This window comes from Aquila chrysaetos (assembly GCF_900496995.4).
Source record: "Aquila chrysaetos chrysaetos chromosome W unlocalized genomic scaffold, bAquChr1.4 W_unloc_1, whole genome shotgun sequence".
Taxonomy (NCBI): domain Eukaryota; kingdom Metazoa; phylum Chordata; class Aves; order Accipitriformes; family Accipitridae; genus Aquila; species Aquila chrysaetos.
This window is the reverse complement of record NW_024470321.1, coordinates 4,790,957-4,817,875: the sequence shown is the minus strand read 5'-3', so window position 1 is coordinate 4,817,875 and position 26,919 is coordinate 4,790,957. Positions and strand designations below refer to the sequence as shown.

Below are 26,919 nucleotides of genomic sequence, written 5' to 3'. Positions count from 1 at the left end.
AAAGTTTTCCAGACATTTATTTCTGGAATTGTACACCAGGTATTAAAGTACAACAAATACAAAATAATGCTAAAAAAAAAAAAATCAGTGTTTATGTACAAATATTAAAACCAATGCAACAATAGCGACTTCCTCTTGAACATCTGATATTGAAAACATGTTCCGATTGTAACTACATTTGTTGTTATGCACAGGGTACTTACTTTGAATAACTGGAATCTGTTTTATTAAGACTACTATAACCATACCTACTGTATTTTACATTTGATAGTATTTTCCTTCTTCCAATGAAAAATAATAGGAATAAAAAAATAGTAACCTTGTCATTATTTTATAAATTACTGTATTTAGTTTCCCCATCTGTAGACAATGTGCTTGTAGTGCTGGGCAAATACTGTCCCTGGTGGTCAGTTTATCCATTAGTTTACATTCAAAGTTGAAATAGTCACCTAAAGACTTTGGTTAAATTAAGTAGCATCGCTATGTTCTACTTGATCTGAAGTTTTTCATACATTTTTGACCCTCAGCTTTAAAAATTAAAAACAAGAAACAATTGCACAATTCACTGACCTAATAGTACACAATTTAGTATCCTTTAAGTAAATTCAGCAGTTTGACCATGACAAGAGGAAAACTAAACATTTAAAAACCTAGCATGAGAAGATGACATACGAGTAACCAAAGTAAAAGTATTGCTATAATCACAGCACCAAGTTACACTTCTAAATGAATCAACTATCTTCTTCAGATTCCCTGTACATAAAAAGGATACATTTACCAACACTGCAATTGCCCATTATGGATTTTTGGTTTGTTTATATGAAGAAAAAGTATGGCAGAGGACAAAGAATTCATCACAGTTTGTTATAAGAATTGTGCTTCACCATCAAAGAACCAAGGCAATATAATTTCTTCATATGGTTGCAATTCAGTTAGTTATCTTCATGCTGACTTTCAAAATGCAATTCTTTTAATAAACAGTAATAAGTTCTCCATTTTAAATGTTTAAACTGAGAGAAAAATAATTAAGTCCAGCTTCTAAAAGAAAAATTCAATAAATAGCTATTTTACATGGATAAAGTCATAGTGGTACAAGTTTATGAATGTCACATCAAGCATGCACAAAAATGTTACTATACACAGTAGTAGTCAGAAAATATTGTAATAGATATCTAAAAAGGTATGAAGAATTTACATATTTACAAAATCTTGCAAATTATTGCCTCATTTTAACAAGGAATTAAAAGTAAATGATTCCAGCTAGCTAGCCAACAGGCTAAGATAAGCATTTAAAAATCTATTAGACTAGCTGGAATTCATTTTTCTCTCATCATTTTCTGAATTTTGGTCAAGTCTTTATTTAATAAAGTGTCCATTCAACTTGCTGACAACCCAAACCTTAGACAAGTCTCTGTCTACATTAAGAGCCCAGCAATGCATAGATAAATTGAATATATTACTGCATCAGCTAATGAGAATGGGCATGTTCATTTAAGTGCAACTGGTATAAGCATTCAGTCATCTTCGCATAATGATTTTTATACAGACCAGCCACTCACTGTAAACCCATAAACTTGAATGTATAACAATGAAGGATTATGGCCAGTATTTTACAAAATTACATAAAATGTGTTGATTCATAAACAAAAGAAACAAGGTACACAGTTCAGCACAAAACACAGCAACAAGAAGCTGACAACTTGACTAAAAATGTCAGAGTACAAGAGTACAACACAGGGCCAAGGCTACCCATTATTTACTGTGTACTTACTAGAATTACATATTTCAGATGTATAAGTTAAGAACTGATTACAAAATTATCTTTATGTTTGTCCACTGTGCTAAACTAATTTGTTTTAATATGGTAAATGTGCTATTGCGTAAATGCTTCAAAGCAATCTTCATTACAATGCTGTAAAGAAAACTCCATACGCTGCATCCAAAAGTCAGGATGTCAATGCAGTTCACAGTATGCATAATAAATAACCTCTTCCCTTTCTAATATTAAAGTCACTACTTTCTAATTACTCAGCATAACCTTGAAGCAACTATTACAAATATCAACAACGCAAGCTTAATCACTTCAATAATGAAAACAAGTTAGTGGCAATTAAATTTGTAATACGAACAGTGCAAAGAAAAAGTATGGAGGGAAAGGGGTAATCCTACCAAAGTAATGTTCTCCCACAACAATTAGAACAAACATTTGCAAGACAAACTTTGTGGATGGCTAAATTGCACTCAATGTTCAAAATAAAAGTTAAATAGTTGCTTTTATGGGAAACATTTTTACTTGTCCTTTCCTGTTTGACCAAGGTAGTGAAGTGCCATTTTTGAGCCAATGACTTGCTAAAACAAATAAATGCAATCCACGCTGAAGAAAAACTTTCAAATACATCAAGGTTCTACTACTTCTATATAAACTAGATGATAGTCCCTCAAAACTGTAACACTTTGAACTGCAGTGCTCCAAACAATTTAAGATGTCTTCCAAAATGTAGACTGTGTTTAGTGGTAAATCCTAAGCTGCGCAGACTGTAGCTTTATGCAACATCAGCTGCCTTAGGAAAGTTAAGTTGCACAGGTGCATTAATCTTCAAAGTTGTGGACAAAACCCATCTGAATACAATAGCCTAAAATGCATCTGTTTAAGCCAGTAAGTTTAAAGTACACAGATACCTCTGACAGCATAATTACTTCTGTGTAAGATAGCCATGGCCTATAATTTTGCAACAGCATCCAAGTGTAGGTCTTCATACTTTACTCATGTTAAGTCCCTTATGCTAGCTTCCACCAAGATGAACTTGCTGTTTTTTAAACTGAAGTGCTCTAGTTTAGTATCACATGAGAGAAGGTTCTATTTTAAAAACATCCTTGTATGTTTGTGCAGTTTAAGTTAAAGAAACCCATCCCTGCCTTTATAAGAAAAAAATTTTACAAAATTGCTACACTAAGCAGGGATCAGGATCAGTACCTGTAAACATTGTTATTACACTGCATCTGTTACAGCAAAAGTAACTTAGACTAAAAAGCCACTCCAATCAGTTCAGAACTTCTGTGCTGGTTTTGAAATGGTGGCCTCTGTCTACAGGCTTTAAAAAAAAAATAAAAATGAAGCAGAGCTTAAAGCTGCACCACAGAATTCTCTTAGTCCCAAACTCTGTCAAACATTTCCACATTTATGGACTGAAAAAAGAAATTACTCTTGATAAATCAAGATATAGTTCTATACATAAAAAGACATCACTGATGTCAAAGTTCAAACTTCCAGTGAAAGACTAAGCAAACCTGATAGTTCCTATCAAGTTTACTACTACTGCATAAAGTACCCACTGTATGTTTAGTTTTCCACAGTCATTCTGAGTGAAGGGCAGTATGTTGGTGAAGAGCATGAGTGCTGATAAAACCATTTGTCTCATTTGCAGATAGACTGCTGAGGTCAGCCACTGAAACAGCCATTTTGGCACTGGTAATATGGTGTGTGTGGTTCTCAAAGCCCACACCAAGGTTATTTACAGAGACATCATTCATGAAAGATTCTGGGACAGCAATTCCCATTTTCAATCTCTTTGCAGGTCTTTCTGTCTCCTCACTGCACATGTTCATTGGGTTTAGCTCTGAATGATAAAAGCCAGTCTCAAATAAATTAAAACAATCACTTTCACCATTGCTAGGCAAGTTAAGCAATTCTTCTGTTCCAACAGGCACATGATTAACTGGCGCTCGGGGTAAGATGTCCATAGGAGGAAAGGCATCATCCAGGCAGTTCACATCTGAAGTGTGGCAGACTGTAGCTACGCTATTTGTCAATGCTGGAAAAAAAGATGAACACAAAATATAAACAAAATAGTTGTTTATATAGTTACAACAAAAAGGGTTTGGGGTTTTTTTTTCGGTTGGTGGTTGTTTTTTTTTCACCCTCCTTGATTTACCTGTCAACTCATTGGCAGTGATAGAGTTCAGAATGCTTAGCTGTTGATCAGGAATGTTTTCTGTTCGAGTATTAGATGTTAAGGCTGAAGAATGTACTGCTCCACCAAGGGCTTCTGCTTCATCTACCAAACGATCCATGTAGTCCCTTAAAGAATATGGCATTCATAATGGGTTATTTAACAGGAAAACAAGGCCTAAAAACAATGATGGATTTAATTTCAGTTGCCATAGCCACTGCAGCATTACACTGCAATGACAGGAAGAAAAAAATAATCTTCTACATTTATGATTTGCAACAGAAAACATATTCCAAGAATGTTTTACTTACGTAACTCCTGGATGATGGTTATATCTCTTCTTTCCAAATCTTGTTTGCTGAGCAAAGTAATCATAACGTTCTGACTTTTTCCACATGTAATAGAAAGCCACACACTCAGCAACTGTTCTGGTTCTTACCTAAAAGGCGGCAAGAAGAATTGACAAGGTTAATGCAAAGAATTATGTTTTGTCATCTCCCCAGTCCCCATATTCCTGCAATATTGTTAGTTTTACTGTTCTAGTATCTGGAACAAACCAATTAAATCAGGAGACTTGAAGAGAGATCTACAGTTTTGTCCTGGTTTCAGCTGCGATAGAGTTAATTGTCTTTCTAGTAGCTGGTATAGTGCTATGTTTTTCAGTTAGTGTCACGGTTTAACCCCAGCCAGCAACTAAGCACTACACAGCCACTCACTCACTTCTCCCCACAGAGTGGGATGGGGGAGAGAATCGGGGGGGAAGTAAAACTCGTGTGTTGAGATAAGATCAGCTTAATAGAAAAGAAGAAACTGATAATGATAACACTAATAAAATGACAACAGTAATACTAAAAGGACTGGAATATACAAGTGATGCACAATGCAATTGCTCACCACCTGCTGACCGACACCCAGTTAGTCCCCAAGCGACAATTCCCCCACCCCCACTCCCCCCAGTTTATATACTAGATGTGATGTCACATGGTATGGAATACCCCGTTGGCCACTTTGGGTCAGGTGCCCTGGCTGTGTCCCCTCCCAACTTCTTGTGCCCCTCCAGCTTTCTTGCTGGCTGGACATCAGAAGCTGAGAAATCCTTGACTTTAGACTAAACACTACTTAGCAACAACTGAAAATGTCAGTGTCTTATCAACATTCTTCTCATACCCAACTCAAAACCAGCACTGTACCAGCTACTAGGAAGACAATTAACTCTATCCCAGCTGAAACCAGGACAGTTAGGTATGAGAAGAATGTTGATAAGACACTGATGTTTTCAGTTAGTCTAAACACTACTTAGCAACAAGTCAAGGATTGTTCAGCTTCTCATGCCCAGCCAGCAAGAAGGCTGGAGGGGCACAAGAAGTTGGGAGGGGACACAGCCAGGACAGCTGACCCAAAGTGGCCAACAGGGTATTCCATACCATGTGACATCATGCCTAGTATGTAAACTGGTGGGAGTTGGCCTGGAGGGGATCGCTGCTTGGGAACTAACTGGGCATCGGTCAGTGAGTGGTGAGCAATTGCATTGTGCATCACTTGTATATTCCAATCCTTTTAGTATTACTGTTGTCACTTTATTAGTGTTATCATTATCAGTTTCTTCTTTTCTATTAAGCTGTTCTTATCTCAACACACGAGTTTTACTTCCCCCCCGATTCCCTCCCCCATCCCACTGGGTGGGGGGGAGTGAGTGAGTGGCTGTGTGGTGCTTAGTTGCTGGCTGGGGTCAAACCACAACAAGATTCAAATTTCTTTACCGAGAGGGTGGTCAAACACTGGAACAGGCTTCCTAGAGAGGTGGTAGATGCCCCAAGCCTGTCAGTGTTTAAGAAGCATTTGGACAATGCCCTTAACAACATGCTTTCACTTTTGGTCAGCCCTGAATTGGTCAGGCAGTTGGATTAGATGATTGTTGTAGGTTCCTTCCAACTGAACTATTCTATTCTATTCTAAATAAGTATCATATGTGTTCTATTGTATACATTATTGTTGTTTGGTGGTTTTTTGTTTGTTTGTTTGTTTTTTAAACTACATTGAAACTGTATCTACATCTGAAGCATTTCAGTTCATAACCTATATAACAATTTTTTAAACTATAAGACAGACTCACTCTTAAGATGGAAAAAGCTGAGCAAATCAATGACCTAAGAGAAGTGAAGCAGAAAAGACTTTGGATACTCTAGACAAATTCTGGTCCTTAGTGACAGATAGATCAACTCACATGTTTTGTTGCATGTTGGAAAAAATATTTTTAAGTTATTTCTTTATATCTCTGGTGAATTAGTTTATTGGTGAGGTCCATTTAAAATTTGAACCACCCAAATATTTATCATAGGACAGGTTAAGCCAAGTGTTGAGCAGGACTATCTGACTGTTGTTGAACAGCAACCACAACCCTATAAAGTTTACCTGAAATACAACAAAACCACCAGTCTCCTAAAGAAAAAACTTGTCATGGTTTAACCCCAGCCAGCAACTAAGCACCACACGAGCTGCTTGCTCACTTCCCCCCAGTGGGATGGGGGGGAAAGAATTGGAAGGGTAAAAGTGACAAAACTCATGGGTTGAGATAAAGAGAGCTTACTATTTAAAAAAAAAAAAAAATTAAATTTTTTATTAAAAAAAAAAAGAGAGAGAGAAGAAAATAAAACCCAAGAAAAACAAGCGATGCAAAAGAAAACAATTGCTCACCACCAACTGACTGATGCCCAGCCAGTCCCCAAGCAACAGCAGCCCCTGCCAACCTTCACTCCCCCCAGTTTCATTGTTGAGCACAACATCATATGGTCTGGAATATCCCTTTGGTCAGTTGGGGTCAGCTGTCCCAGCTGTCCCCTCTCCCAACTTCTTGTGCACCTCCAACCTACTCACTGGCAGGACAGTGCGAAGAGCAGAAAAGGCCTTGATGCTATGGAAGCACTGTTCAGCAGTAACTAAGACATCCCTGTATTATCAACACTATTTTCAGCACAAATCCAAAACATAGCCCCATACTAGCTACTATGAAGATATTTAACTCTATCCCAGCCAAAACCAGTACAAAACCTCAAGGTGATATCAAAACATACAGGAAATGTACAGAAAGTTTGGAAACATCCATATTGTCAACTGTACCAAATGATACATATATTTGATTAAAAAAAATATCCAATTCCTATTCTTCAAGCACAGAGGAGTCAATCAGAAGCAATCCAGATCAAGATTAGAACTCCTTTGTTGGCCAGAAAGCAGAGTACTGATGGATGACTACACTTTCCGAAAACACAAAGAGCTAAGCCTGTTTCTGTAGAATTACACCTTCCTGGTGACAAAAATAATTAAAGATGCGTCTTCCCCTCCCACAGCCATGGTATGGAAATACTATACTTCTAGGAGAGGCAGACATTTAAACTAACTACAGTATAAATGCATAAATGGAAGTAATGTCAGCATGAGTCACTTTCAGAGATAATATCTTGACTCATCTTGCAACGCCTAGCTTTTCCAATGACATTGGAGGTAAAATTAGCACAAAAATGCCAAACTGGTTTTAATATGTTGGTTCTTATTTCACTCTTCTGCATGGCTTCTGAAAAATGCATTGCTTTTACAAATTTTCAGCATCGTATCATCTACCAATTCTTCCATTTAACTGTAAAATACTAACCTTGTTTTTCTGTATGAGATGAAAGTCTTTTCCATAAATCAGAAGTGCATGTTCAAAGCTTCTGCATTCTTCTTCTGTCCATGCTGTCATCTCTTCTAGACAATTGCAAAAGTAGCATGATAAACTTATTTTCCCTCACTAACCTTTTACAGAGAATAAAATATTTGTGTTGCTAATGCATGAATATCCAAAAGCACTCTAAAAAAACCCCAATAGTTCAGTTTAGACCCATGTTCTTTCCTCTACTGTACAGATATCCTACTTGAAATCTAATATTCTTGTTTATAAAGACTCATAAAAGAGTCTGATTTCTGAAATCTTTTATCCTGGAGGGCAAAGAACATTCAAAAGACTTGATTTATTATTTCTTAAGAAGTTTGTAATCAAAAATCATAGCACAATGGTTACTCTATAAGAGACAGGCACTAACAGTATTATCATCCTTTATGATTTTAACAAGGGTATAAATCCCATCTGACTTGGGGCGGGGGGGGGGAGCACTAGTCCTTCAGACAGAATTTGGGGCTCTGACCCACAAATGGGCAGAGGTATTTTTCAATCCCAAAACAATAATCTAAATCCTAGAGGGGTGTGGGGCTTAGGATACAGCCCTGCAACTGATACTTCTTTATTGTTTAGCTCTACACAGTCTCTTCTTGTACGAGAACTTTCTGAAGCACTGCTCTGATATTCCTTATTGTTCCCTTCAGCTTTACCTTAAATACTTAGCTTTCACAGCACCTAACTTGTAAACACTCAAATTCCCTTTGGATCCAGTTCTGAGTAGGGAATATCTGCCAGAATACCAACTTATACCAGGGCTCATAGTCCATTTCTGCTTTATGCAACGCATATGTTAAAATACAGGACAAAGAACCGTCTTTGCTAAATGATAAACTCTGATTTTTATTTAAGGGAGTAATAAAGTTAGGGACAAACAAGATGGAAACTCGTTTTCCACTGTAAACTTGAGCAAATCTCTCCACGCTCTACCAAAGACCTATAGAACTATACGGTAGAACCAGTTTAGGGTTGACATAGCACAATGTTAGCACAGCGATGAAGAGTGGGGCTCACTTACATAGCCAGCTATGTTCTGATTCTGCTATAAATGTCATCAGATTATAATTGATCATGATCTCAAAAAGGTACTGTAATGTGGGTGAGAACTGCCTTATGGGAGCAAAATCACAATTCCTCCCCATCCTTCTCCTCAGCCTGTGCCGTTCTTAAAACGGCAATGGAGGAAAGAAGGGAAGAAAAGGTGTAAAAGCTGATCCTGCAACCTTTATACAAGTTGCAAACTTCTCTAGCAGAAATTTGCATCTGGCCAACAGTCAGATTATACCTAATCTGTGCTAAAGACATAATGGAAAGGGATGTGCTCGTCAATCTGAATCTTACTCAAGATTTTTCTACGCAATTTTTTTTAATGCTTTTTTTTCCTCCAAACACACATTTCTTAAAAAGCAGGTACCCTCTCTTACCCTGAGATGCCTTTCCATTTGAGCAGTATCTCTCAATTGCTTCTTTAACATTATGGCTACTTTTGAGAAGTTCATATAGCGCCTATAAAATAGAAGAAGTAGTCTTTAGAAAGAGTCAAAGGTTGCAAATATCCAATCTAAACTTCTGAAACTAGCCTTTCAGTGAGCATATCTAATGTAAAAAAGAGGATTTATCTTTATACAGGATGAAAATTTTAAAACAACAACCAAAAGCAAAACCATCCAAAAGTTGAGGAAAGGTTTAATTAAGCAAATGTAAAACGTTACACGCAATTATTACAAAAGCTGGATTTGTCAACAGCATGGCAATCAGAAACATCACAGATCACAACACTGCCAACATTCAAATACTCGTAAGATCCTGACCCCAATAACATCTAATTAAAAAAAAATATTGAATATTGCTGCCTTTATAATACAAGGCAGAGAAAGAGAACACATATTAATTACAAAGCAATGTGTCACAAACGGAAAAAAATATAAAACATACTTGTTCATTGTCCCGGGTATGTAGTCCTTCAGGAATTCTGCCAATCATGTTTTCATTTCCTGCTCTTAAGGAGGTTTCAAAAAGGTATTCTTTAACTTTACTTTCCGAGATCACATCAGGTTTCCAAAGTAAATGGTCTTCATTTTCATAGGCTGTTAAAACAGAAATCCATTAATGCCAGGTGTGACATTTTTAAGTCTACAACATAAAAAGCTATTTCACAAAGACAAAGAACAGGAATACAGAAGTAATCAAATCAAGCTCCATCATGCCACTTTTAAATTGCAGCTCACTTTTTCCCCCAAAATTCTCAGTTAAGAGACAGACTCTGCAGTGTGGTATGGCGAAGAGATTCAGGTTCCATGAGGATGAGATAAAGGACCAAACTCGAGACAGAGTCTTCACAGAGGAGCAGCTTGTTGACAGCTAGATGATTCAAGTCAAGTTATGCATATGTATTCATCATCTTCATATAAACAAACTAGCAAAACCACTCAGTTTTATTCAGCCATTTTTCAACAAATAAGCTATAGTTTACAGTGAAAGAGTACAGGATATTACTTTAATATTTCAAATATTACATATAAAAAAAAAAAGGGGTGGTGGCTAACTGGTCATTTTCAACTAAAATTTGCCAAAACTTAACAGAATGGAAATCTAGGTCTCAATGTGGTAATTTCTTTTTCCATTCACTAACAACCGAATGCTGTTAACAACTTGTATGTTCCATATTTTACAAGCAATCAGGATGTATAGTCCTCCTTCATAGTATACTGAAATCATGTATGCGCCTCAAGTAGTTTATTTGAAAGACAATATATTGGAAATATTCAAGAGTTGGCCTGAACCTTTGTCTGTGCACACATTTAAATTCTAAATTAAACTATAAATCCTTTACTCTGATCAATAGGTGTGATTAACATTACACATAATGCTTCATGTACTCTCTTGGCAATACAAAATTAGAGTTATTAAATGCAAACACACACAAGCATAATGGCAGTTACAGTAGAAGAGATGAAGAAGATTCTCAAATCTCTCATAAAACTACAGGAAAGAATATTAAGTTAGGGTGAGGAACAAAATTACATCTCCTTTGAAAGTTCTGTTATGGCTTAAGAACATGGAAAGCTTTCAAACAGACATGTTACAAGTGTAAGGTTTACAGAAGAGCAGAACTGCCTTCTAGCACAATTCCAGTAGCTGGGACTACATAGCAGAAATAGAAGCCCCTGTTTACCATCACAAGCTCTTCAGGGAGTACAGAAGAGGCTTTCACAGAATCCTCCAACCATACAGCCAGGTCCAACCTCTCTGAGCACTGGTGATGCTCAGCTTCAACCTCCATTATCAACCAAGACAACCCAGCACTTCTTGCTAGAGTCCATGCCTGATATTCTCAAGAGGAGCTCCTCAGGCTCTCCCATCTGGGAGCTACCTCTGCTCTTGGCCATGCCAGTGGACAATACCCTTACTGGTTCTCTCTAGCACCAGCTCATTCCAGAGAAAATTGTCAGATTAACACCTTCCTGATCATTCTCTGGTTATTGGCCCTTCTCTAGTTCTCAGCCAAGGAGAAGTCAAGATGTGTAAATAGTAAAAGGACTATCCAGATAAATCTGGTTCTTACTCCTCCATTTCTTACAACTGGTAAGCATCATGCTTGAATCTTAGAAAATAGGAAACTTCCCTAGGTCTCTTAAGCAACACAAGAGATGTTCACTTGCTAATGCTTCCAGCTCCATCCGTACTATACATCCTTCTTCTCTATTGCAAAGGATCACTCTTCAAAAAGCAGTTGGTAATGATGAAAAGACTTGATACACTTCACTAGAATGATATTCCCATGAAATGTTACAGTTCAAACACAACTTACAGACAAAAAACCAGAATGCCCTTCATTTATTAACATATCCCCCAAACTGTTCCTTAATTTCACAGCTGTTCCACCCATGAGCAAATTTCTTCCAATATTTGCTTTTTGAATTCCACAGCTATATGTGCTATACTTTTCTCATAGTGAAGGTTTCTAAAGATACCAAATAAAACTCTATTAAACAAGTTATTTTTTTCTACTCTAGCACAATTGCAGTTTTTAACCTAAATTTACACAGAAATAACATCATACTCAAAACATCATATTTTTTAAAAGACAAGGTGTATCAGGACCTACATCTACTCATGCTATGGAAATTTAAAATAGTTTATTGCTTTGTTTTTCATAGCCATTTTGTAACCCACACTGTTGTGCTTGCCAAAAAAGCAGCAAAGAAAAATACTGGTTTTAAGATCTTCAATGTAAACTAAGTTACATGCTCATAGCCCAGTTATGATACTCTGATGAAAATATTTCCTTATTGACCCACAGTTTGTTGCCTCCTAATATTACTAGATACTTCAGAATTAACACTGTAATCCACCCTCCTATGTCTTATTGAGAATCTCCTCTCAAAGTTGTAGAATCACACTTCTGAGATATAATTATGTGGTTGTGTTACTTCAGTTGACTAGGGGTTTTTTTGTTTGGGTTTGGTTTGTTGGTTGGTTTGGGGGGGGGGGGGTTGGTTTGTTGTTTTTTGGGGTTTTTTGTATGGTCTCTTGAGACTTTAACTAAGCCACTGAATTTATATTATAAATTTAAATAACATTTTCCCATCAACTGCTATGTATAAACATAAGATAAAAAGTAAAACAATCAGAAGAACTTACCCTTTTCATTATCACTGTATCTGCCATGGTAAGGTGGAATTTCAGCCTGATACTGTGAACCAACCATTATTTCCTGAAGATGTAACAAAAAAAAAAAAAAAAAAAAAAATCACAAGAGAAAGGTATTAGCTTAATATTTTGTGCATGGAAGCATTACAAATTCCATTAACATGGCATTTTGCAGAGAATTCCAGAATTAAGGTAATATTTTAGATATGTACTATAAATCTTAATGCATTTTTCTTAATAGTAAAGATTTCTTAACTTTTTTTTTTTAAAAGATATAGTTATTACCTTTCTCAAATCTTCAGATGAATTACCATTGTCTGCCTCTATGTCTTCACCATCTGATTCCTTATCTCCATCACACGTAGTGTTTGCTTCAGACACAAAGAAGTTTGGTTTTAGCTAGGAAGAATTTTCAGTTCAAACACAGAACTACAAGATACCCTTTACTTTTGAAAGGAGCCTCTGCTTTTATTCTGGGAGACACTCATCATGAGTCTTCTGATCTACATTTCTATCAAACTAGCATGAAGTCAGAAAGCACTGGTACTTGTATATTGCAGAACTAAAACATTGTCTCAGTTGCAGTGATGATAAATCTACTGTATTTCTAACAATTAAAAGGAAATTAGATCATTTTTCTTCATAAATTTTCTTCTATAAAGGCTTATACCTTATAGAAAAGGTACGAGAAAAACAGAAAACTTCAAGGGCTATGACTTAGCCCCAGGTTAATCACAAAGAAAGTAAAGTTGAAGGCAAGTCTTTATTACCTACTAAAGCCTTTCATCAGAAGTTTTAATGGGCATTCAAAACATTCCTTTAAACAAGGCTGACTCAGCATGGAATGAAGATATAGTAGATATATACAAAATAGAATAAGCAAAAGACAGCAAAAGACTGCTTATTCCTCTTTAATATTTTTTTTTTTTTCCTAGGAAGAAATACAGTGGAGCACTCCAAGTAATTCAAATACAGTACTCCACAGAATAACTCATATTTTAGAATCTGGAACGTTGTGGTACTGGGTTCTGAAGTAATTCTATTTTTTATTTTATCCCCAGCAGAATGGAATCTACAGTTCTGGTAAGATTAAAGCTATTTTGTATTCTCAATTTTCAGTAACAACATGCTCATAAATAGGGTTGCAACTTTAGCTTCATCACAACTAAATAGAATCATCAACATCGGAGACAATATCCAAGACTGTATGGACTGAGGCTCCTCTTCTGTAGTCATTACTACAATCACCAGTCTATCTCTTTTTGCTGTTAGAAGTAGCAGGCAAGAAGCTAACATGAATGCATGAAACAACAATATGCCTGGATAATAATATGCAATTATTTTTTCCAATTAATCCAAATTTAATAAAATAGCCTGTGTGTTAGATGTTTATCTTAAAATTGAATGTTATCTTAGAGAAATGGACAGGGATCAGAAAAAAAAATAAAAATCTGAAACTATCAACAGCACAGAAAACTGACATTTCCTCCCTGAAATGGTGGATATTAGATTTTAAAATGCCTAACCAAAAGTTCTAATAAAGAAAGAGTAACATTCTGATAGAAAACCATAATAGCTGAAAGCAAAGATGACTGTTTCTTAATCCTGAGTAACGAGCGGCTAATAATTTTTTTCCGTAAACCTGCCACACTTTCAGTGTCATATTCATTAACAGTTCACAAGCAATGTTTAAGTGCCAGCAAGGTTGGGGTTTGCTTAACTAAAAAAGGGCATTATAATTTTTAAGGTTTTTGTATCTCTCAATACAAATGTCTTGCATTACACAATCAGCAGCATGCAAAGGGCTACTATTGCTGATGACTGAGACAGCACATCCCCTTTATCATCCCCCTTCTCTAGAGAGGGATGAAATCCCCCAGAAACAGCTCAAGATACTTGCCAAATTAAAACTGTGATAAAAATCCTCCACATTGCCTATTGCAGTTCATTTGTTCACTGGTATACTAGAGTTGGAGCAATGAGGAATATCTTTGTCCAGGTTGGATAACTGAACCACTGGTTCTCAGTTCTTTCCCATACTAGCTCCATGGGTAGTGAAATTTTGGTGGCCATGGGTTCATAGGCCCCATCCCATATAAAACCACTTTGGCTCACGAAATCCTATGGAAAATCGTTGAATGTGTGAAGGGAAATAATTACAAAGAAACCACGTCCCACTTCACATCCACATGCTGAATGGAGGAGTCACTGGCTTAAAAGCCGCAGCAAAAATTTTAGTAGAGAAACACTAATTTAAAAGAATGGGTTACATATTCATGTCATTCACTAACATATTGAAAATCACGAAGAGTGTTCCTCAACACATTAACTATTAATTATGAAAAGTTACTGTATTTGTAGAAAAATTAATTGTACTTGTGCTTTGCGCACAGTACTAAATATAGGTCTTTTAGGTAATCAATAATACCAACCAAAGACAACATTCATGTACAACATCCTGCAAAGCACTGCTTCTCAATTCCTGGTAAAGTCAGCACTACTCTGCAATTTTGATATTTTAAACTATGAAGCTATATGTAATGCTAAGACTTTTTGAGTACTATTATAAAATTAGGTTTCCTACATCTTAATGGCCGAGGAAAGAAGTCGGTAGCCTCATGTGAAGTAACTGATGGTGTCAAGTCATCAGCAGAGGACTGTGTTTCTTCATCATCACCCGACAAGAGGTCTTTAGCTATTTCCTCCTGTAACATTAAAATAAAAAAAATAAAACCTCAGACTGACTGTTAAGTATAGACTGGTGAGCATTTAGATTCAGAAAATTGTAAGTCCCATTAAAATGAATTATTTTACCATAAGTAATTTTAGCAGACCATCCTCTCAATTAAAAAGCTAGTTCACTCCTAAATCTCAGAACAAATACAACCATTCATTTCAGAGTTGAACATGGGTTCATTTCCCCCTTGTCTTCTATTAAAATAAATGTACAAGTAGTAACCTCTGCAAGTATCAAATCTCAGATGTTCCTCCAACTGCTTCCAATGAAAAACGCCAGTGGAAATCTTTAGAATTCTGTCATTCTTTGCATCACAGATATACTAAAGCTTTAACAGGCTGTTACCCCTTAAACTCGGGGAGGGGGGGACACGGGGGACGGGACACAACATACGACAACACACAGACACGGACACGATGGGACCAACAAAAAAAACAGCCAAGCACTTTTGTAGACTTTTGCTGAGAAGAGTTACAGATAATAGACAACCCATTATCTTCCCAAATCACACAAAAAACCTGATGTTTCTGTAGGTTAAAAAAAGAAAAAAGGAAGAAAGAAAGAAAAAGCACACTTCCTCCGCTAGCAGACATGTTTGAACCCCTCTGTATAGAGATTAGGGAGGGAAAGAACTGTATTAGACAACAAGCTGACTACATTTCTGTAGCCTCAACACAATCATGACTCCTAATGAGAATCAGATGTGCAGAGCCATCACTATACCCTACTTTCTGTGGAGTTTATCATTTCATCATACTTATAGAAAGTAAAAAAAAAAACCACACACCCAAAAACACACACAAAAACCCACACATACTTACTACCTACAGATTTTATAATACAAACTACTAGCTGCATATGCCTTACAGCCAAAAATCAGATTACAGTCTCAGAATTTAAAGTTAGCCTGCGAATCACAAAACCTGAAGTTTCATGTTTTTATATTCAACAATGCAATACATATAGCCATTGCACATGAAACAATCTCCCCCCCCCCCCCCCCCCCAAGTTGAGACCTTTCCAAATTATATGCAGTTGAAAGGAACATTCCAAAGCATTCAGGAGTGCATTTTCAAGTTATCCACAAAGGTTTGATACATGACATGTATGTTGGAAGCCAGAATTATTATTTCTGGACATTACATACATTAAAATAAAATACAGATCTTTTCAGAAGAATCCCACTTCTATAAAAAAAAAAAAAAAAAAGAAATCTATTTAAAGTTCTCTGGATGTGTTTTAGAAGAACCGTTAACTTATTCATTTCTCAAATATAGTAATATAGTGCCACTAAAGTTGCTATGCATGTGTAAGTGTGATAATTATAATTAGATTCAGATCCTCAATATCCTTGAAAAAGAATGAATTCAGAGTAGAACCACAGAATCATTTAGGTTAGAAAAGACCTAAGGTCAAGTCCAACTGTAAACCTAACACTGCCAAGTCCACCACTAGTATAGTAACTCTTAATTGTATACTGAAATTGATAAAGATATGTCTTTTGTAACATCAAAAGATAGTGAAATATCATTTAAGGTCACCTGGATTTCTGCTTTCAAACTATAATACAGGGGAAAATACTTCTGACTTACTTTATCTAGAGTCATATCTGGAAGTTCATCTGCAAGTTCACTTGGAGAGCTATCCACACTGGAACTGGCCATAACTGGAATTGCGGGTTCATAGCCATAGAATGCCAGTAAATCTTCCAATGGCATGTTTCCTTCCTAATACAAGAAGATTTACAAACATTTCAACATATTGCCAAATACTTGTAAACAGTTCAGGCCTAAAAGGATAAGACATATCTTGAAAAACAAAAGTAAAAAACAAACCAAAAAAATTAATTGAAAGCAGGAATCTTGATTAAAGATCTAAAATATTTCCAGGCACAGGACTGAAATAATTCATAACCATGTCTCCTGGCATATAATGAAGTCCCATCAAGCTATCAAAGAAAACCATTTACTGGATGAAACTAAAGAGTAATTATTAAAAATTTGCTCCTTATCTGATTCACACTGTAGAACATGATTTGCCTATATTTCTTCAAGACAAAAGATACACTAGAAACACTAACAATCCCCCTACAAGAAAGAAATGCAGAAAAATTTGAAGACTTTAGTCCTAGATAGTTACAGCTGCAAGTGTGCAAAACACCACAAAAGTAAACCAATATAGCAACTTTTTATCCCTCCTTTCCATCTTCCGCACAATATATTTTATAATGACTGTTGAGAAGGTGTCATGGTTTAACCCCAGCTGGCAACTAAGCACCACACAGCTGCTTGCTCACTCCCCCCCAGTGGGATGGGTGAGAGAATCAGAAGGGTAAAGGTGAGAAACAAACTTGTGGGTTGAGATAAAGACAGTTTAATAATTAAAAAGAAATAATTTTTTAAAATTGTAAAGAAAAAAGGAGAAAGAAACAAAACAAAGAGAGAACAACCCAAGAAAAACAAGCGATGCAGAAGAAAACAATTGCTCACCACCAACCAACCAATGCCCAGCCAGTCCCCAAGCAACAGCAGCCCCCGCCAACCTTCACTCCCCAAAGTTTCATTGTTGAGCACAACATCATATGGTCTGGAATATCCCTTTGGTCAGTTGGGGTCAGCTGTCCCAGCTGTGTCCCCTCCCAACTTCTTGTGCACCCCGGGCCTACTCACTGGTGGGGCAGTGTGAGGAGCAGAAAAGGCCACTATTATCAACACTATTTTCAGCACAAATCCAAAACAGCCCCATACAAGCTACTATGAAGAAATTTAACTCTGTCCCAGCCAAAACCAGTACATTCTCCACCCCTTATTCCATACCATTTACGTCATGTTCAGTTCCCACCCTATCGCAATACATCCTCATTAACCACCCCTTTCCCCCATAAGATGTTTGTGAAATGTCCATAAATATACATAAAATGTTCATTGAGTTCATTTGGTCTATGACTTTGGGCTCCATCTGTTATGGTGGTCACTCAGGACAGTAGAGGTGGTGTGTTGCATGGAGTTACTGGGCACCAAAGCCAGCTCAAGTCGGGTCACTGCTGCACTTGCACTGCTTCTTGAGATTCGTCCTTCATTGGTTCAGGTGGTTCCTGCTGTAGTCCTTCCTATAACATGCAACTCAAATCATGGGTTACAACAATTTAAAGGTATTTCCATTACATTCTCCACCCCTGGTCCCTTTGGACTAGGCCATAAGGTTTAACATTGCAATGAATTCCTCCTCTTGCCTCTAGCTTGGCTAGCAGCAAGAGGTTTCTGCTATAAAACCTTTGATATATGACAGTCACAGCAGTGGTGACATACAGCATCATGTAATACTGCCATCATACAACTGAAAACATGGATTATTTTCACCCAGGATTAAATCACCTTGAGGTACACATTGGAGTCCCCCATCCTTCTGTATTACCCACCAAGTGCACCCAGGTCCTTGAGCAAAAACAATCCCACAAATAGGTTTGCCCTTTCCTGAGGAAGGAATAACCCAGACTGTTTTTCCCAGCCAGTTCCTTATATGTACTATGGGGATCTTATCTCCTTCCACAGTGCGCAGGGGTTTTGATTGGGCAGGGCCAGGTCAACTGGCAGTTCCTCTAGTGTTAACTAGCCAAGCGGCTTCTGCTAAATGTCTATCGGAATGCTTGAATGCCATGCTCCTTGGCCCAGGCGTTTATGAGGTTGTTTTGGAAATGAGTCCCATTGTCTGATTCAATTCTTTCAGGGGTGCTGTGTTGCCATAAAACTTGCTTTCCAAGGCCCAAGACAGTATTCCGGGCAGTGGCACAGGTCACAGGGTGTGTTTCTAACCATCCAGTAGTCACTTTCACCAATGTAAGCACACAGTGCTTGCCATGGCAGGTTCATGGTAGTGTAATATCCTCCCATCACTCCAGAAATACAGAAGGATTCTGCCCCTTTCTAATCTGATGGTATTAGAGTACACTGTGCACCAGCATCCACCACAGCTTTATACTCCCATGGGGCTGATGTGCCAGGCCAAACCCACACAGTCCAGTAAACCCAGTTGTCCCTTTCCTCTGCCTGGCTGAAGGCAGGGCCCCTCTATTCCTGGTTGGAGTCTTCATTACTTGATTTTTGTAACTGCAAACAAGAAGTCCCTTCATCAGGGTCAAAAGTATGATCAGCCCTTCTATGCTGCCCAACAGACACTGGAGCAGTTATTTTCCTGGATGGATGCTTTTTGGCTGTTGGGGGTTTTTTTCTTGCAGTTCCTGTACCCGAGCTTCTAATCTCCAGGTAGGTTCACCATCCCACTTCTTCATGTCCTCCCCCTGGTCACACAGGAGGAACCACAGGGTTGCATGTGGTGTGCACCACCAGTACCCTCTCCCTTGAACAGAAAAAGGCTGACTCTTAATAGCTGAGACCTTGGTTGGTGTGGGTGAGGAAGTCCTATCCTTCTTGGATTGCTGGGACAATTTTGGGGTCAGTTTCTCCACAGCCAAGATGCAGGCCCATAGGGAAGAAGCGAGATTATCTTCATATTCTTGGAGTTGTCTGGCCAATCCATCCATAGTTAGTGTCTCCATGTATGTCCAGGTCATTACTGCCTGGGTGTTGGGATATGATGTCGGTACACTTTGTACAAACTTTCACCACATGGAACACGTACACTGGATTTCATCTGGGTCTCTGGATACCTGGTTGTCATCCAGGTTGTTATAGATCACCTCCACCATCAACAGACCACCAACGGTGGTCTATTTGCTTCGGGAATTTGCAAGCTCTTCCTTGAAGGGATACCTGTCCTTCACACTTGACAGGAGTTGCTGTCAGACCGAGGACTCCTGCCCCTTTTCCAATCCCTTTGTCAATGGCCTTATCCCTAGCAAGGGATCCCAGCTGCCAGGCTTCCTTACCCTCTAATTCCTGACTATTGGCCCCAATATCCCAGCATTGGAGTAACCAGATGAGAATTAGCTTGCCTGGTTGATGGCTGAAATCTTTTCACATATCTCACAGCTCACTTAAGGATAGGGATCGGGTGGTTTCTGTCTCATTTAAGATTTCAGTCTTTTCCTCCTCCTGTTCTTGTGATTGCTCTGCTGCAGAACAGGCTGCCTCTTCTGATTCTCTCTCCTGCTCCCTCTCAGGAGAAGCTTCTTCATCCCTTACTAAACAAGTTGACTTCCTCTTCCATTGTTTCTTTTTAGTTATAGGGGTGACTGATATAGTTGAAGGCTGGGTCTCTGGTTTAGCCATAGTGTTGGTATGTTTTCAGATCCAGAGACCCTCTCTTCTCCTTGAGGGTGCTGAATAGTATTGAGCAGTGTTTGGTAGGTATAGGCCAGGCCCCAGCACAGTGCGGTATGTTGTGCCTCTTTAGAATAGCCAGGGCATCTTCCCCCCCCCAAACATTCTATCACTTCATCAGGATTCCACACTTGTTCGGGAGTGAAGTTCCAGACCATCAAAGGCGAGAAGCTTTCTAGATACCTGCCCATATTCTCCTACATGCCTTGCCACCCATAACCACACTGCCGCACCGCAGGGCCTGGGTCATATTCCTAAATAGCTTGTTAACCTTAGAAAAGACCAAAACGATATTCCTAAGAAATACCAATAGAAGTATTTTGACTACCCAAGGATGTTCAAGATACTGAAGAGCTATAGTAACGAGGGAGAAAACATCATGGAAGAAGGTGCTGAAGGTGCCATTCTGTATTTCCTCCACAAAAATCCTCTCAGAGGAAGGAGTATAATTGTTAATTGTCTCCATGAGATGGTACCTGAAGTACAGTAATGGCTTCAGTACAGAGCCCAAACACCAGATTAAACTCAAGGTCAGTGTTTTAGTAACAAATCTCCCAGGCAAAACATCACTAAGCACTAGAGAGCACAGCAAACTGCAAAAGCCAAAACCAGTCTTTAACACGTACAGCAAAAAAAGAAGCATGGCACAGATCAGATAAACTAATATCGAGAACAGATAAATCAATATTGTAACCAGCAACTGTTAACAGATATAAATTCCTTCTAATACGCTCTGGTCAAATCTGTTATTATCTCAAACTCTTCGTTCCCCACGTTGGGTGCCAAAAAGGACTGTTGTTGCTTAACCCTGGCCAGCAACTAAACGCCACATAGCCGCTCACTCACTCACTCCCCCACTCCTCCCCCAGTGGGATGGGGGAGAATTGGAAGGGTAAAAGTGAAAAAGAAACTTGTGGGTTGCGATAAAAACAGTTTAATAATTAAAAATAAATAAAAATTTTTAAAAATTGTAAGGAAAATGGGGGGGGAGAGGAAAAAAAAAAAAAAAGAGAGAGAGGAAGTAAAACCCAAGACAGACAAGCGATGCAAATGAAAACAATTGCTCACCACCAACCAACTGATGCCCAGCCAGTCCCCAAGCAGCAGGGCACTGTGAGGAGCAGAAAAGGCCTTGATGCTGTGGAAGCACTGTTCAGCAGTAACTAAAACATCAGTGTGTTATCAACACTATTTTCAGCACAAATCCAAAACATAGCCCCCATACAAGCTACTATGAAGAAATTTAACTCTATCCCAGCCAAAACCAGTACAGAAGATAATAGGAGACAGCCAGCTATGATACAGAAGCAAAAATCAAGAGAAAGGCTTGGTTTATAACTTGTTTTTTTCCAACAGCTTTTGATCAAGTGATTTTACTAAATATCATCATACTTGCATGCTAACACAATTAATAAAACAAACCGTGAAGATTTTTTTTTAGTTACCTGATTCAAGTCAAAGAATTAGAAATATTTTTCAATATTTATACCTTTAAAAGTTATATTACCTTTAAAAATTTCTTGTTGAACTCATACACTGATTAAATTATTTGTTTTCTTTAGTCAGCTAAGGTCTTAGTCCTGCAAAGACTTTTCACAATGGGTAAATGTAAACTCATGTCCAAGTCTTTCCAGGATCAGGACATAAAGTAATAAAGTGTTTAAGATGAGCAGTTCTCAGTTCTTTTTCCTTCTATTATAGAAGCAATGTCCTGGTTTCAGCTGGGATAGAGTTAATTGTCTTCCTAGTAGCTGGTACAGTGCTATGTTTTGAGTTCAGCATGCGAAGAATGTTGATAACACACTGACATTTTCAGTTGTTGCTAAGTAGTGTTTAGTGTAAAGTCAAGGATTTTTCAGCTTCTCATGCCCAGCCAGCGAGAAAGCTGGAGGGGCGCAAGAAGTTGGCACAGGACACAGCCAGGGCACCTGACCCAAACTGGCCAACAGGGTATTCCATACCATGTGATGTCCCATCCAGTATAGGAACTGGGGGGAGTGGGGCTGGGGGGAATCGCCGCTCGGGGACTAACTGGGCATCGATTGGCGGATGGTGAGCAATTGCATTGTGCATCAGTTGTATATTCCAATCCCTTTATTGTTACTGTTGTCATTTTATTAGTGTTATCATTATCATTATTAGTTTCTTCTTTTCTGTTCCATTAAACCATTCTTATCTCAACCCACGAGTTTTACTTCTTTTCCCGATTTTCTCCCCCATCCCACTGGGTGGGGGGGGAGTGAGTGAGCGGCTGCGTGGTGCTTAGTTGCTGGCTGGGGTTAAACTACGACAAGCAATAAGATCATTTTGTGGAGTAACAACTCCATTTTAACCACCAGACTTGACAAGCTGCTTCGGTATTATAATTGCAAGTTCATAATCAGCAAAAATGTAATTGTAAAGGTAGCAGGACAAAAAAAAAACATCAGGAGTATAAACACTGTCAACTCTACATTTAGAAAATTTGTTTTTACATGGACTACAAAAACACAGCCTCATATTTAATGCTAAAAATTACGCTTTCCTGGAACTCTGATGATCAAAATCTGCAGTTATGCCGAGTGGTATAAGCGGGTCACTGAATGATAATTGCAAGCAGCATCAGTTTGTGGATGTTCAGCATTCAGCAGGCGTTTAAAATGGGTGATGCACTGCCACAGATGAACAAGAGGTGTAAATAGGAAAAACATGTAATTAAAGAGTGTAAAAAGGAATAGGAAAAGCCAAGGAGCACGCTGGTCATTTTGTATACCCACCAAATGCCAAACTAATGAAACTGAGACACAGAACTACAATTTATGTAGCAAACAAATGTGATCCATCATGTCTAAAACAGGACTGCATTTCCAGATTGGAAAAACAGAATCTGACCAACAGAATGAAATCCAGCTAGCTGTCACTTAATAGCATGCAAAATGTATAATTTCAACTTATTTCCAACTTATAAACCTTAGAAGTGATAAGTGATAGTAGATGATAGGACTCTAAAACCTGCTTCAGTAATTTATCTTCCAAAGTGAAAGGATTATTAAATGTAAAAGAATCTGAACTTAACATAACACTAATATCTTTGAGAAGCTAAGTTCAGCCTTTTTGTGAGGATGCACTGCTATATCCTAACCAAACCTGATTTTCTTTTCTTTTTTTAAACAAACTGCAAAGGCATTTTGCAGGAAACTCCATTATACAATACAAACTAAAGAACAGGTTGAGTGTTCTTTTCGCTAAAAAAGGTACAACATATATGGACGTTTAGGAGAGAGTAAGTCACTCTTACCTTTTCTAAATCTTCAATTTCAGACCTGAAATTTTTGTTTTCTTCCATCAATTCCTCCTCTTCTTCAAGAGTTCGCTCATCATCATAATCATGTACCAGCATTTCAGCAGAAGGGTCAAAGTCATGATCCTCAGATGATAGAGAGCCAACTATAAAAAAAAAACCCACAACCCTAATTTGAGTAATTTTTTTTCTATACCAACATATGAAATTACATCACAGAAAAAAATAAGGTTGCACGAATTTTTACATACAGTGTCAGAACTCTCAATGGAATAACTGGAACAAATTCCTAACTACCTGACAAATTCAGCTATTTTAGCTGGCCTTCCCTTTTTGTACTTGTAAGTAATAGGTGCAGTTTTCTCTCTTGCAGTATAGAATACTTGGGAGAAGTATCTAAACTACTGAAACAAAGTTTCAGAAAGTACAATCCCAAATTAATATTTTACTGAATAAAAGATTGTTCAAAACATCCTTGAAATCATCATTAAGGTATAAAGTCCATGTCACAAGATTTCAGATGCTGCAAGACACTGATTTATAGACTCTGATTCTATTTATATGGTAACTAGCATAGTTTTTCACTGGTAAACAGCTAACTTGGGTTGCAAATCAGCTTCCTACTAACAGCAAAATAAGCAGCAAGACTCGCTTCAGATTAGTTTAGCCTCACAGATGAGATATTTTATTAAAACTAATTTAATTGTTCTTCCTTTTTAGATCAAGTGCTAAGAAACATAACAGTTTCAAGAAATATAGAGGAAAATATACCAAAAAATAACAAAACGTTTCTAATGGATCACATTTATTAACAAGTCATTGTGACAGCTCTGTGGTCCAACAGACACTTTTTCATTACTCAAGAGGATGCTCATAAGTCATCAAAAAAGTACTGTTATTATTTTAAGTGTATTTTGTCAACTGTTAGAAAGGTTATCATTAGATTCAACAAGTTTTAAAGATGCAAATATTCTGCACCACAGTGTTCTACAATGAAAATTACTGAAATACAGAATTGTTTTGTTCTTTAATGTTCACTTTCTTAAGGCTTTCAGGATGGAGAAAAGAAACAGATTAGGATATTTCTCTTTCACTTCTGGTTTCCCCTTCTAGTTCTTACATACTAGTGCTCTGTTGCAATTCTTGGCTTACAAGCAGCAAAGAAAAGGTTTATTAAGAATTATTTCCACATAAGAACTTCTTTAGAAGTTTTGAAGGAAATAGCTACAAATTTTCAATGCTTTTCTTCAAAAAAATAAAGCAGTATCTCTGCACTGCTTCTAGCCTTCAAGGAGACAGTTGTATATACTAACACTTTTGAGTCTTAAAGCATCTAATTAATTTTTCAGCAATTATGCTAAGTGTTCATTCCTTATATGCAGGTAATTAAAGTAAACTTTGTCCATTTAGCTCACTTAAGACAATACTGTGAAAGTTCATAACACCATACCATAGGGAAACATTCAGGCCAAAAATGCTTTTTATTCACATGCTATTCATATTATGGTCTCATAGAACTCTCAGTATAGCTGATAATACTACTCCAATTACAACATTATGTGTTGAATTTTTCTGCTGTTGGCCATCACATCCTGATCCTATGGCTTTTAAAGAACTGTCAACTGCCTTAACGTAATATATATTTATATATACGTATGCTCAAGATTACTGTTTCTAATCACTGTTCTAATTCATTTTATGTTTGAGTAACTCAAGTGGAAGTTCTATTCCACTCACAGATTTTAGATAAAAGTCCTACTTCTTTAGTAGCTCTGAACACTCAATATCTCATTTAAAATATTTAAAACCATATTCAAATAACACAAGCTCAATAAATTTAATGAGTAGTTAAAAAAAAGATTAAAACCAGCCAATGCTGAAAGCAATTACACAGAAGCAAATGCATTCCCCAAATACTTCTTCATGAGTAGCCCTACTGATGTTAAATATGCTTGCTTGTGTAAAGTATTCCAAAGAACCTTAACAGCAGTTAAAGCCTTAACAATTACATATCATTATGATTTTAAACATTTTCTGATATTATCAAGAAGTCAAAAATTTACACAAGCCTGCAGTTATCAGCAGCAAGAGAAGCGGTCTCTCTCCAAGCTACATGGCTTTACTGAGATGCTGACTTAAAAGTACTACAAAACTTTGTCTTCATTTTGGGTTCCGAGCAGCCAATTACTAACTGCAACCAGAGTTAAGGGAAGAACTCCATAGCGCACATCCCCTTCTCTTAAAAATCAGGTAGGCAGTTAGTTACATGAACATGAAGCGTTAGGAAAGCTACGAGGCAACAGGGGGTAACTTTGGGAAGGAGCAGGAAAGAGAGAATGGCGTGCAGGCAGCAGGCTAGGTGCCAGGGCAGGAGGTGGGCGAAGACGAACCTGGGCTCGAACTCCCAAAGGAAGCCTGCAGGGAGAGGAGAGAGCGAGGTGAGACACGAGCTCCCTCCAGCCCAGCAGCAGGTAGGAAGTCTCCATTTCACGCCCCTTCCCCTCCACCCCCGGAGCTGCCCCCTTCCCCCGCCGGCCTCGTCCCCGGCCCCCGCCCTGCTCGCCCCTCTATCCCGTTCACCCTCTACCCATCCCTCCTTCCCTCACTCGCTCCCCGCCTGCCGCTCTCCTTTCCTCCTCCCCTGGCAGAAGCCCCCCAGGAGCCACCCCCGGTCCGGCATGACAGGGGCAGGCAGAGAGAGAACCGAACCAGCCACCTCTTCCCCGCTCCCAGCCCAGGGCTCGCTCCTCCTCCCTCCCGCCGGGCGTTTCTCCATCGCCTGCGCTGCGGCGGCGCCGCCGCCGGCGGCCCGTCCCGCGCCCCCCGGGGCCCGATACGGCGGCCGTGCCCCTCTCCGCGCCCGCCCACGGCTTGTCGGCCGCCCGCGGGCTGCGAACCCGGCACCCGCGCTGCGCAGCACCCGCCGTGCGGCCTAGTCGCGCAGGCTCCCACTGCCCCGGTGCTGCCGGCCACCCCGCGCCGCCGAGCCGAGCCGCCCCGGAAGCGCCTTACGGGGATGCCGAGAGCGAGTGCGGGAGGCCTGCCAGCGGCGGGGCCCCGCGGGGAGCCCAGCTGAACCCCGACGCCCCAGCCCGCTTTCCCCGCTCACCTCCGCCATATTGGGACGATCGGGCTGAGCAACAGCGCTGCACCGAGTGCCCGGATGGGGCCGCTAAGCCAATGGCAGCCGCCGTGGTCCAGCCGGAGCCGGCTAGGGAGGGAGGGAGCGGAGGGACCGGCGGGATCGGGCTGGGGCGGCGGAGGAGGCGGAGGCAGCAGCAGCAGCAGCGTCTAGACCCCGCCTCCAG

General features: G+C 38.8%; 1 protein-coding gene across 4 annotated transcripts; it reads right to left on the bottom strand.

Moving 5' to 3' along the window:
* LOC121232900 (mesoderm induction early response protein 3-like) lies at positions 1 to 26,919 on the bottom strand. Of its 4 annotated transcripts, none has more exons than XM_041121398.1 (13): positions 26,721 to 26,919; positions 26,002 to 26,026; positions 23,609 to 23,757; positions 16,645 to 16,779; positions 14,900 to 15,020; positions 12,601 to 12,686; positions 12,307 to 12,379; positions 9,598 to 9,749; positions 9,087 to 9,168; positions 7,600 to 7,691; positions 4,262 to 4,389; positions 3,933 to 4,078; positions 1 to 3,812 (listed from the first exon to the last, which is right to left on the bottom strand). In XM_041121398.1, exons 1-13 carry the CDS (start codon positions 26,727 to 26,729, stop codon positions 3,355 to 3,357), a joined length of 1,656 nt encoding a protein of 551 aa, XP_040977332.1. In that variant the 5' UTR covers positions 26,730 to 26,919; the 3' UTR covers positions 1 to 3,354. The 4 variants fall into 4 exon arrangements, with proteins under 4 accessions (XP_040977332.1, XP_040977331.1, XP_040977334.1 ...); XM_041121397.1 differs by having other exon boundaries at positions 7,600 to 7,694; positions 26,721 to 26,918; XM_041121400.1 differs by lacking the exons at positions 23,609 to 23,757; positions 26,002 to 26,026; positions 26,721 to 26,919 and adding an exon at positions 21,839 to 22,055 and having other exon boundaries at positions 7,600 to 7,694.